This window comes from Salmo salar, chromosome ssa01 (assembly GCF_905237065.1).
Source record: "Salmo salar chromosome ssa01, Ssal_v3.1, whole genome shotgun sequence".
Classification (NCBI taxonomy): domain Eukaryota; kingdom Metazoa; phylum Chordata; class Actinopteri; order Salmoniformes; family Salmonidae; genus Salmo; species Salmo salar.
The window spans coordinates 56822472-56835360 of NC_059442.1; the positions used below are offsets into that span (position 1 = coordinate 56822472).

The following is a 12889-nucleotide window of genomic DNA, read 5'->3' on the forward strand; positions in this document are numbered from 1 at the left end:
TAACCCAACCCCTCTGAATCAGAGGTGCGGGGGGCTGCCTTAATTGACATCCACGTCTTCGGCGCCCATTACATTCAGTCATCCAGCAGACACTCCCATCCAGTGCGACCCACAAGAGCAACCAGGGTCAAGCGCCCCACCCAAGGGCACAAGGACAGATTCCCCACCCAGTCGAATCGGGGACCCAAACCAGCGACCTCTCGGCCACCGGCCCAAGCTCCCAACCGCCAGGCCACCAACCATCCAAACCCCCCCCCAGTTCCCTTCAAGAGCTGCCCCTCAACCATCCAAGACCACGTGTAGGTGTTGTGCAGGTGTTGTTACACGTGGTCTGCCACTGCGAGGACGATCAGCTGTCTGTCCTGTCTCCCTGTAGCTCTGTCTTAGGCGTCTCACAGTACGGACTTTGCAATTTATTGCCCTGGCCACATCTGCAGTCCTCATGCCTCCTTGCAGCATGCCTAAGGCACGTTCACGCAGATGAGCAGGGACCCTGGGCATCTTTCTTTTGGTGTTTTTCAGAGTCTGTAGAAAGGTGTCCTAAGTTTTCATAACTGTGACCTTAATTGTCTACCATCTGTAAGCTGTTAGTGTCTTAACGACCGTCCCACGGGTGCATGTTCATTAATTGTTTATGGTTCATTGAACAAATATGGGAAACAGTGTTTAAACCCTTTGCAATGAAGATCTGTGAAGTTATTTGGATTTTTATGAATTATCTTTGAAAGACAGGGTCCTGAACAAGGGACGTTTCTTTTTGTTGCCGAGTTGAGCTTGTACCAGTCTGTTTAGCTGTCATTCCACTCCTTGCCATACTGAACATGTTTGGTAATGACACAGAGTACAAGGAGTGGAATATAAGCAAAACAGGTTCTAGATTTAAGGCTGTGTGACAAATACCTTGCATATGTTTTACACACCAATTCTTTTTTATGGCCCTGTGAGATATTCTGGGCAGCAGATAAAAAGTAAAGTGGAGTTAGGGCTCGATCCAATCTGTAAAGCTGAAGCTGAATTCCCAATTGAGCCGGCATATGCAGTGTTTACTGTGAATGCAGTCTCTTCTAAAGTGGAAACGTTCCCTTTAAATCACGCTGTAAAACTGAATTTACACGATGCGGATTGAATAGTGCCCTTTAGTCAGTAGACCAATAACAATTTTTATGGATGGTCTTAAATGTGAATAGAGGACCCGATAAATTAACTCTGTGCAAAAAAACTATTCTAACAATTGAATTCAATTTCTTAAAAAAGGAAGATAACTCTTCAAAACATTGACAAGTCTTCCGTTTCTGTAACAGGTCATTCTGAGTGGAGATTTGAAGTGTTTTGCTTCCATCTAGTGGGGGACTTTAAAATCACATGGTGAATTACCAACAGTAACTGGACAGTTGTACTTTATTAATAGTCTCGCTGAAGTCAAACTACAACTGAAAAAAAGTGGTAAAGCACAATTCAGTTGTGATCACTTTACTGATTTAGCAGTTCCAATATTCTGAAATCCACCATAGGCCTACACCTTCTCAAACAGACCCAGGACATCATGGACCATTTCTTTCATGAAAGGTTTATTACCAAAACGCAAGACAAAACATGTCAACTGTATTCTAAAGGCAAACACAATACAAAAAACATACACCTCTCTATAGGATGTAGGTCCGCTGCATCAAAAAATTTAATAATGACAGCGAAAATGAAAACAATATGAGTTTCAGAATTCAAAAAGCTGAGATTGCTGAAAAATAAGAGAGAGAAGAACGTTTGCCATTGGAGAAAAAGGTCAGAACCACAAACAAAAAAATGCAAAACTATTTAACCCGACTCAACTAAGGTTTTCAGGGAAACAGGGGAATCTAGCTCTTCAAAAACAAACAAAAAAACATTTACTAACATAAATACAGGGAAAGTACCAAGCCTTTATCATAATTGTTCCATTTTCAATTATCATTGTGGGTGCAATAGACTGGGTCTGTGCTTGATACATGCCACTACACTTTCCCTAGGTGTCATTTTCAAACACTCAAAGAAAGAGGTTAGAAGTCACAAATAAAATACCAATTCAAACAGTAAATGGTATTCACAAAGTCAAGTGTTGATCATTGTTCAGAGTACCCTGGTTGTGCTTAAAGCAAATACAAAACATTGAACAGGAGACTAGTTAAGCACTTTCAACAGATAACTGAACAGTTTTAGCTGGAAAAGAAAACCCATCTGGCTATGCATGTATACAAGCATTATGGAGATACACAGTAAGTAGTTGACAGCACTTGATAATATTTCTGTGAATGGTAATCGATTTAAGGTACACCTGAAAAGGAGGAACTTTGGGGGCAAATGCGGAAGGTGTTGCCACCTAAAAGGTGTTTTCAAAGATGGCCATTGATGTGAATCACATTCACTACCATTTAAATTGCACCTTTGTTCCCAATTCATAAATAAGTTGTGCAGTTTCCCCTACAACCTCAATAAACAAATACTTGAACAAAATATTAAATCCCTAATCCCAGGAATATTTGAGTGTTTTTGTCAAAATGCACTGCACATATTAAATATCTCAATTATTCTCACTTTCACAAAAGCAATGCTTTACACACACAGGAACAGCAGAAGTAAAAACGACATATATTGTAAACTATTCTCATGTTATATTCATCATGCATACATATATATGGAGTCACAGTTGTATACGTTGTGGTAATTGCAGTATATGTTGACAAATATCAAATATAGCATATTCAAGTTCTAAGGATCTGACTGGACTTACTATTTTGACAAATCCTTAAATCAACAATCTGAACATTCATCTGAACACTGTGTAGTAGAATAAAACTAATTGAGAACTTGGTTGATCACTCAACACTAGCAGTTTTCAAAAAAAAGATACAAATCTATTATCCCAAACATGTAGAAATAAATATTGTCTTTTCATGTCACCACTGTGTGTCGTCATTAAGATCATTAATCAAGTGATGTTGAGTAGGGGACGGGAAAAAGAACACAGTTTTCTGATTGAAGGATTAATAATTAGCACATTTACTGCCGATGCCTGGATTCAATCAACCTTCCTTTGTTTTTTCCTCATAAAGTTCTTCATTGCTTTGATTGTTTTTTTCAGCATCAGAGATTACTTGCATGAACAGATACAAATCTGAGGCTAAACCATAGAAGCTTCATTGAACCAGGGACTGTATGTGGCATAGTGCAGACATCAGATTAATCCACTGGAGGTCAAATCCGGATTTAGTTTGATGGCAAGGTTTTCATTTTGACCCTTTGTCACATCAGAGATTAAAAAAAGAAAAGGGGGTATACTCGATATCAGAAGCATTTTAAAGCAGTTTTCTGATGTGTGTGTGGTAAGGGTGATATCTTGACATGGCTGATATACTACACAGCTGGCGAGACTCTAGCAATACTTTTGCCCTAAACCTGTAACTAACTATGGCCAAAAGGGAATTTCAACAAAATAAAATAAATCAAAATATGTTTTGCATGAGCAGCAGAGGACAATATTGTCAGTGCAATTTAGGTAAAATGTGTATGTGTGTGAGGGGGAAGGGGGTGGGGAATCTCACTCAAAATGAACCCAAATTCCTAACCCCATCCCAAGATCCAATTTGCTGATACCATACAAACATACGTTATTACACACTTTATATACTCAAGAGTAAAGCCAATTCCAGTCCCAAACAAAATCCCCCAAAAACTCCCAACCCCTGAAGCCCAGTTTTGACAGCTGTGTGTGGGCAGAGCAGACCACGACTGCGCTCACTCAGAGTCTGAATCAAGTGGCTCCATCTCATCTATGCCCTTCCGCTGGCGGGCCTCCTCCTCTGCGTGCTGCCGCTTGTGCCTGGAGTAGCTGGACGAGTGCACAAATGTCTTGCTGCAGATTGTGCATTCATACTTCCCCCCTGTGGAGTGAGATCTCTCATGGTGGTGGAGGTTGGACAACCTGGTGAAGGTCTTTTTACAGTAAGAGCAGCTGAACTTGTTGTCTCCCTTGTGCATTTGCTGGTGCCTGGCGAGGCTCTGCACTTGGCTGAAGTGCTTGTCACACTGCTCGCATGCATATGGTCCTTCCTCTTCCTCAGAGACCGATGCTTGGCGCTGGCGCTTGGCAGCTCTTGACCGCTTGTTCTTCTTGCAGAGGGTGTAGAAGTTGGGTTTGTCCCTCGAGCACAACTTGAGGCGTATTTTCAAGTCAGAGGACTTGGTGAGACCGTCTTTACCATGGGCATAGTTATTAAGCAGGTCCTTGACATGAGAGACCTGGTGCTTTGAGAGGCCAATGGAGTTCTTGAAGGTCATATCACATTGTGTACATGCATAGAATTTCTCTCCAGAGAGATTCTTCCTGATAGGGAACTTCTTCTCAGTAGGGAATTTCTTTTCGCCAGGGATCTTCTTCTTATCAGCCTGCTTCTTCTTTTTCCTGCTGCCAGGTGGGCGGCGGACATAACTGATTTCAGCAGGTATGACACCAGAGGGAATACCCTTCCCTTTTTTGTGGATGAGCCGATGACGCGACAAGCTGGAGCTGTGGTTAAAATCCTTCCCACAGATGTTGCATGGGTAAACTCTCATGCCCCGATGTGTTCTTAGGTGAGTTCCGAGAGCTCTTCTGCTTTTGAATCGCATTGCACACTGCGTGCATTTGTATTTGTTCCCCTCACCTGACCCTGTATCTGTTTGTTTGTTTGGGGGTGGGGGTGCCTTTCCTGTGTGCAATTGTTGGTGTCTTGATAGGCTTGAGGAATGACTGTAGCATTTCCCACAGTAGTTGCAGCTGTAGTATCCCCCTGGTGAGATATATTCCCATTTCTCTGAGCCCGAATCAGAGCCATCTCCAACAGGGACCAGCTGGCTACTCCCTGGCTCAGTGTGGTCATCCTCATCCGAGTCGTCCGTCTTTACTACAACACTCTGTTCTGCTATCTCACAGCCAGGGAACTCCTCTTCATATTGGGCAAAGAAGGGTTCGTCTGGCTCTTCCTTCACATGCTCCAGATTTAGGCCAGACCCCTCGTCCGCCTCCTTTTTCACACAGGATATTGTGAACTTGGACCCGACCTCGGCCCACTTGACAACATATTCTATGGGTTGGGTATCCAGTTCCACCGTGATGAAGTCTGCCCCAAGTGCATCCGGTTCAGACGAAGTCAAGTCAGTCTCGGAGTCCTCCATTGGAGCAGACCCCAAACGTCAATGTGTGTAACTTTTGGTCTCGTTGGAATTACAGGGTCAATGGTACAATAAGACTCCACCACTCCTAAAAGAGAAAAAAAAGTCAAAAATTGGTTTTTGACATAACAAATGAACACCACATCCAATAATATTACACATAAACAAAATTACTTTGAAAATCACAGGTAAAAACATTTACATACTTGTACTTTCACTATCGAAACGTGGAGTTGAATTGAGTGCAAATGAACCGAGGAAGTGCTTTGCATTACGTTGACTGGAGAAAATTAAACAAAAAACGACTTTGCTTCAGTAGGAGTGGTGCTACGTTAAACGGTTGTATGAGCTTGCGCGAAACACCAGAAATGATTAGTAATTAGAAAATGTTAGTAAATGTACTACATTTGAGGACGAAAGTAAATTACCAGACAAAGCAGCAACAATAAACAGGAAATACAGTAGGGACTGGGATGAGCACAATGCATTATGGGAGGGGATTAAATGGGCTGTAGCTAAAAGGCCGCCTACCAACAGACAGGAGATGTATGTATTGTGTCTAAAACACTCACAAATCCCAAAATGGCATCTCAGAACTACATCGACCAAAGATATTAGTTAGTACAATGTATGTTTTATTCATTCTCTAGGATTATCTCAGAAGGCTCTCTGGCTAAAGCGAAATCATTCTGCCCGCCATAAAAATAGCGCTGAGCATAAACCATGGTTTTCTTTTTTCGTAATCGTGCATTATTCAATAGATTTTTCTCAGACAAATCTTTCTCTATCGACCAAACTGCATAGTACTGATCATAGAAAACATAATACATTAAACAATGGACATGTCTAGTCACTGATCATGTAAATCTTGGCGGGTTGACAGGGTCAAATCCAGCATCGATGACACATGCAGCTTGAGGAGGGCATAAAACGAGAGCCAACGCTCCAGGGCTTGCTTCATACGATTATCCACAGCAAATTCTTTCATCAGAAGTCCCCTCGTTACGAGATGGACGTTTTCATTTTTTTTTACAGGACTTACCACCAACCGTGGCTGAGTACATCACCCGGCATAATATGCTCAATAGATATGGCAAGCTGGCTATATTTGGCATAAATAACCAAGACGTTATTGTATTGTCGGTGTTGTGATTATAAGGCAGGTTATGTAGCCAAATTTGACGTATGAACAATTAGCTATACCGAATTAAGCGATGGCGCAAGCTTAATGGTCTCGAGATTAGTATTTACCGGGCTTTTATCCTTTTAGATTCGTTGTCTTGACCCTCGACGAAATGAGTCGATTCTGCCGCACCTCTGTCAGTTCACAATCAGCGTCCTCATGAATGTCAAGCCTTGGCAATGGCTGCGTACCATCACTGATTTTAAATACTGTGGATTGCCTTAACGCGTTGAAGGACAGTGTGTGGCTAGCTAGCTAGCCACATGCATTTTAAATCTATGAGCTATACCGCTCCTGCGCAGCATGCAAATCTCGAATTTCATTGGGCAATGCACCAGAGAGGACCAATCATTGGACAGGACATGGCTACCAAGCACAGGGTGTCGTGAAAACTGTAGTGAACAGTTTATTTAAACTGTCGAATTATTCGTCTACTGTCCATTTACGTGCAAAGATACAATTTAAAAGTTCGATTGTTAAAATAAGAGTCATTGCATTCACCCTTTCCATTTCTAACCATCTAATATCAGATGTATTGTCGATCCAAACACAGGACGTCGTTCTCGTCTTTACGACGTTTTGAGTGGTGATGTGTCATGTGGTGCATGTCAACCACAAGTATGCTACTAGCTAGCTGTCACTGTAACGAAATGTTGTCTGACTGGGTCGGAGTTGAGAAACTAGTAGTACACTGAATAATGTCAAAGCAGCTAACTATTCAGTGTTATTCAGAAGCTAGCGTTAAGATAGCCAGAAACAAGACGAGGTAGTGCTAGCTAGTCAATATAGCTAGTTAACGAAGCCTGGGTTTTAAATGCTCACCAGAATCGCTGGTTTATAGGCTAGTCATCCATTGCAAGCCACCTAGCTACATTTTCCTAACTACAGTAGTTGCGCTAATAATTCCGTAAAAGTACAGTTGAAGTAGCTAGCTAGCTGAGCAAGGAAGGAAGACAGTCTCGCACAAGTAAGTTTAGAAAACATGGACAAAAGTCAGCTGATGCTTATGGCCACAACACATTGCTCAGTTTGAATCGCAAAATTTGTCCATAGCAGTTTAACAAACGATTTACATGGGACGCCGGGGCCCTGCGAGTTCAGTGTTTGAATATTTAGGCAATCAGGTGGATCAAGGAAGACTAAGGGAGGTTTTAGCTAAAACCACCCTTACTGGATCCACCTGTTGATTGTTCCTGGTCATCAAGTGTATCCAGTATAGGTAGTTTTAGCATATTCAAACAGTGAACTCGCCGGTGTCCCATGTAAATTGTTTGTCAATCTGATATGGACAAATTATACAACTCAGTCTGAGCTGTTTGTTGTGGCCATGAGCACCAACTGACTATTGTCTATTTTTCTTTCCTCAGGCAGTAACTGGTATGTGGATCCAATTTCTCTTCCACATATGAGTTCCAGTCAGGATGAATTCATCTATTTTTTTCACCCTTGGAGGCTGTTGTATTACAGTGGAAATCTTGTTTTGTCTCTACTCTCGCTATCGAGCCTGTATGAATGTGCTCTCTCGTCAGGACACTGTTGTTCAGAGAAACGAGCCAACAACACATCTAACAACTTCAAACTTGAAGTTGGAAAGACTGCAAACTAGCTGCACTTCGTTTCGTTTGACTTTTTTTCCAATTCATTTCTTTATATATCCATAAAAATGATGCCAGCTGATTCATGACTTCGACTGGCTGAGAAACACAGCCTGCCTCTCTCTCTCTCGTCCCGACCCCTACACGTTCATTACTATGGGACAGTTGGAGATTTTAACATTGAAACAATGCTGCAAATGTCGGAGAGACAGACAGTAAGGTTTATACAAATCTCCGCTGCTAAACTAAATGTTAGTCCAAAATAAATGTGAGATAATGTCTAGATGCTTTTTATAGTGGAGATCAATTTAATAATGTCCCTGACTGAGTTGATGAGACAGTGGATTGCGCAGTCAAATGGAACAGAGTAAATAGGCATTTTAACGTCATAGATTTAGCGGGTGGTAATTTGTGGAATATACACCGGCTGGGATGCGCTTTTAACCAATCAGCATTCAGGATTGGACCCACCCGTTGTATAAAATACAATGACTAATATTCCCACAGGACCCTGATGATTTCATTTGACCGATTTGTACCAACTAAACATCAGGCCGGTTTGAGCTAGCTTGTTTTCACCCTTGGATGCTGTTGTATTACAGGGGAAATCTTGTTTTGTCGCTTACACTCGCTCTTGAGCCTGTATGAAATGTCAAATAAAAATGTTGTAAAACAAGTTCTTGTTTGTTTTGCTTCTCAAAGTGCAGCGTTTGGAGCTCTCAACGGGCTCCGCATGGGACTATCAGACCAAAACATGGCTTGGTCTAAACCACTCAATGTACACCGATTTATCCACTCAGGCTGTGACTAAATTGGATCTCCTTCATAAATTATTTCTGGTTTTGAGACACAAAGCAGATTAATAGTTATATTCATCTCAATCCCTTTTCCAGTAGAATTGAATTACTCATTCAGGTATCAACCAGCAGAGGGCAGTCTCTACCAATTTGTTCAGTATGCATCAAAGGATTTCAGATGGCTGGTTGATAAATCTCCAATTTGTCATGCCCGCCATTGTGATTGGGGTGGTACAATGATTTCAAGGGTTCTATTTTAACTTTCTAAATATATTAAAATGTATCTATATGGGTAATAGTGTTTAAGTAGTAGGATTTTGGCCCAACTCAATCTTCTTATGGGTTGCTTGAGCAATCTGCAATCTTTATTGATTTAGTAATACTCCTAAAGGATAACCTCCTGAAAGGTTAGTCTTGTCTTGCCCTTACAGGTATGAGGCCATGATTTGGGACTTAAATCTAATCAAAGTATACTTAGCTTTTCTCTTTTTGTGTGGAGCAAAGTCATCTGCATACTTAATCTGAGCATAGGAGGACAGTTCATAATAATGTCTGGAATGGCGCGAATGGAATGGCATCAAACACATGGAAAAGACTAATTCCGCTCCAGCCATTACCACGAGCCTGTCCTCCCCAATTAAAGGTTCCACCAACCTCCTGTGAATCTGACTTGACATGGTATGACATGAATCCATGATTAAGTCATAATGAGGATCTCACTGATCCAAAGGTAAAAATACTGATAGGATTAGACCAGTACTAGAGGAATGGGAGAAGCACTGAATTATACACTTTTAAATTAGCTGAAATTGATTCTCACAAAAGCTGTTGGCTGAATTTATAATGCTGATATACAGCACCGTCGTTTTCCCCAATCGGTATCAGTAATAACGCAACATTGTTCCATGGAAAACTGGAAACAGTAAGCCAATATGATGGGGTTATGTTGTAAACCCCTACTACGCTGTTGCTTTCACTGAGATTTTGTCATGCTCACACATTGCCATTGAATGACCCTGTGCTCAAACACACCTGTGTTGACACACCTGACTTCTCAGTGCTGTGACACAGCTGAGGATGTCAAGGCCCAAAAACCTAGCTGTCCCTGCCAAGGGAGAAGGGCAAAGTCTGCCTTGGCCACGGGTACATTGTGTTCACTGTTTAATGCTGGCTACAGTTGGAATATTAGTTTGACCAGGATAATTATTTTTCAGCTGATCACTGTTATAAAATAGCACTGCACAACATGCCACTGTCTGTCTATCTTACTGTTAGTGAATGTCTAAAGCTGAATCAGATAAATCATGATACATTATGACCTGGCAGGCTGTTTATGACCTGGCAGGCTGTTTACACTTGGCCTGATGATCTCATCCACTCAAGGATAACAGTTTTGGATTTCCATATAAACTGAAGCAAGTCTTGTTTGGCGATGCAGCAGGCATGTATCAGCATTTCAAATATGCAGCACTTTTACTAGAACCCCTAACTGTAAATCAACCCTTGTATCCCATTGAAGTTCGGTGAGTCTTTGTGTTAAGACTGTAGATGTCTGTGTTTTAATGGATATAATATCCGTCCTCACTTGCCCTCTGTTTTAGGATCCTGAATCTGGTGACCCGCCAAGGAGCAACATTAAGTTAAGTTTGCAGACGATTAAGTTTGCAGACGATACAGCAGTGGAAGGCCTGATCACCGACAACGATGAGACAACCTATAGGAAGGAGGTCAGAGACCTGGCCGGGTGATGCCAGAATAACAACCTATCCCTCAACGTAACCAAGACTAAGGAGATGATTGTGGACTACAGGAAAAGGAGGACCGAGTACACCCCCATTCTCATCGACGAGGCTGTAGTGGAGCAGGTTGAGAGCTTCAAGTTCCTTGGTGTCCACATCACCAACCAACTAGAATGGTCCAAACACACCAAGACAGCCGTGAAGAGGGCACGACAAAGCCTATTCCCCCTCAGGAAACTAAAAAGATTTGGTATGGGCCCTGAGATCCTCAAAAGGTTCTACGGCTGCAACATCGAGAGCATCCTGACTGATTGCATCACTGCCTGGTACGGCAATTGCTAGGCCTCCGACCACAAGGCACTACAGAGGGTAGTGCGTACGGCCCAGTACATCACTCGGGCTAAGCTGCCTGCCATCCAGGACCTCTACACCAGGCGGTGTCAGAGGAAGGCCCTAAAAATTGTCAAAGACCCCAGCCACCCCAGTCATAGACTGTTCTCTCTACTACCGCATGGCAAGCGGTACCGGAGTGCCAAGTCTAGGACAAAAAGGCTTCTCAACAGTTTTTACCCCCAAGCCATAAGACTCCTGAACAGGTAATCAAATGGCTACCCGGACTATCTGCATTGTGTACCCCCCACCCAACCCCTCTTTTACGCTGCTGCTACTCTTTGTTTATCATATATGCGTAGTCACTTTAACTATACATTCATGTACATACTACCTCAATTGGCCCGACCAACCAGTGCTCCTGCATATTGGCTAACCGGGCTATCTGCATTGTGTCCCGCCACCCGCCACCCGCCAACCCCTCTTTACGCTACTGCTACTCTGTTCATCATATATGCATAGTCACTTTAACCATATCTACATGTACATACTACCTCAATCAGCCTGACTAACCGGTGTCTGTATGTAGCCTCGCTACTTTTATAGCCTCGCTACTGTTTTTCACTGTCTTTTTACTGTTGTTTTTATTTCTTTACCTACCTATTGTTCACCTAATACCTTTTTTGCACTATTGGTTAGAGCCTGTAAGTAAGCATTTCACTGTAAGGTTGTTGTATTCGGCGCACGTGACAAATAAACTTTGATTTGAAAACAGGAAAACTTTTCCTCACCTCATGTCTCCTCACCAACACAAGGAAACATAGATAGAGACAATATGATGGGGTTATGTTGTAAACCCCTACTACGCTGTTGCTTTCACTGAGATTTTGTCATGCTCACACATTGCCATTGAATGACCCTGTGCTCAAACACACCTGTGTTGACACACCTGACTTCTATGTGCTGTGACACAGCTGAGGATGTCAAGGCCCAAAAACCTAGCTGTCCCTGCTAAGGGAGAAGGGCAAAGTCTGCCTTGGCCACGGGTACATTGTGTTCACTGTGTAATGCTGGCTACAGTTGGAATATTAGTTTGACCAGGATAACTATTTTTCAATGTTTGGTTTTTTGTTGACATTTGGTTTCTGATAAATAAAACATTTACCAGGTTGCGTTTTGCTGTTCCATATACTTTTTATATATTTTTTAAGGAAAGGTTAGAGTAAATAATTATCACTAAGTATTTAAAATTCCTACGTATTTAAAATGTGACACCACCTCGATCCTGTTGGAGTCATGCGCGGCCACACAGTCGTGGGTGAACAGGGAGTACAGGAGCGGACTAGGCACGCACCCCTGAGGTGCCCCCGTGTTGAGGGTCAGTGTGGTGGATGTGTTGTTGCCTACCCTCGACATCTGGGGAATCCCATCAGGAAGTCCAGGATCCAGTTGCAGATGGAGGTGTTCAGTCCCAGGTTCCCTAGCTTAGTGATAAGCTTGGAGGGCGCTATGGTGTTGAATGCTAAGTTATAGTCAATGAACAGCATTCTCACATACAGTGCATTCGGAAAGTATTCAGACCCCTTGACTTTTTCCACATTTTGTTACATTACAGCCTTGTTCTAAATTTAATTGGATTTAATTGTTTTTTCCCCTCATCAATCTACAAACAATACCCCATGATGAAAAAGCAAAAACAGGTTTTTATAAATATTTACGAATGTATAAAAACATTATCACATTTACAGAAGTATTCAGACCCTTTAGTCAGTACTTTGTTGAAGCACCTTTTGGCAGCGATTACAGCCTCGAGTGTTCTTGGGTAGGACGCTACAAGCTTGGCACACCTGTATTTGGGGAGTTTCTCCCATTCTTCTCTGCAGATCCTCTCAAGCTCTGTCAGGTTGGATGGGGAGCGTTGCTGCACAGCTATTTTCAGGTCTCTCCAGAGATGTTCGATCAAGTCCGGGCTCTGGCTGGGCCACTCAAGGACATTCAGAAACTCCTGCATTGTCTTGGCTGTGTGCTTAGGGTCGTTGTCCTGTTGAAAGGTGAACCTTC

At 42.4% G+C, this 12889-nt stretch overlaps 1 protein-coding gene across 4 annotated transcripts; it reads right to left on the reverse strand.

Annotated features, from left to right (window-relative positions):
* Positions 1–1546: 1546 nt before the first annotated feature.
* Positions 1547–6641, reverse strand: LOC106605805 (zinc finger protein 883). Of its 4 annotated transcripts, XM_014201769.2 has the most exons (3): positions 6436–6621; positions 5391–5464; positions 1547–5272 (listed from the first exon to the last, which is right to left on the reverse strand). In XM_014201769.2, exon 3 carries the CDS (start codon positions 5185–5187, stop codon positions 3769–3771), a length of 1419 nt encoding a protein of 472 aa, XP_014057244.2. In that variant the 5' UTR covers positions 5188–5272; positions 5391–5464; positions 6436–6621; the 3' UTR covers positions 1547–3768. The 4 variants fall into 4 exon arrangements, with proteins under 4 accessions (XP_014057244.2, XP_014057229.2, XP_014057252.2 ...); XM_014201754.2 differs by lacking the exon at positions 5391–5464 and having other exon boundaries at positions 6436–6641; XM_014201777.2 differs by lacking the exon at positions 5391–5464 and having other exon boundaries at positions 6227–6438.
* Between the last annotated feature and the right edge of the window lie 6248 nt (positions 6642–12889).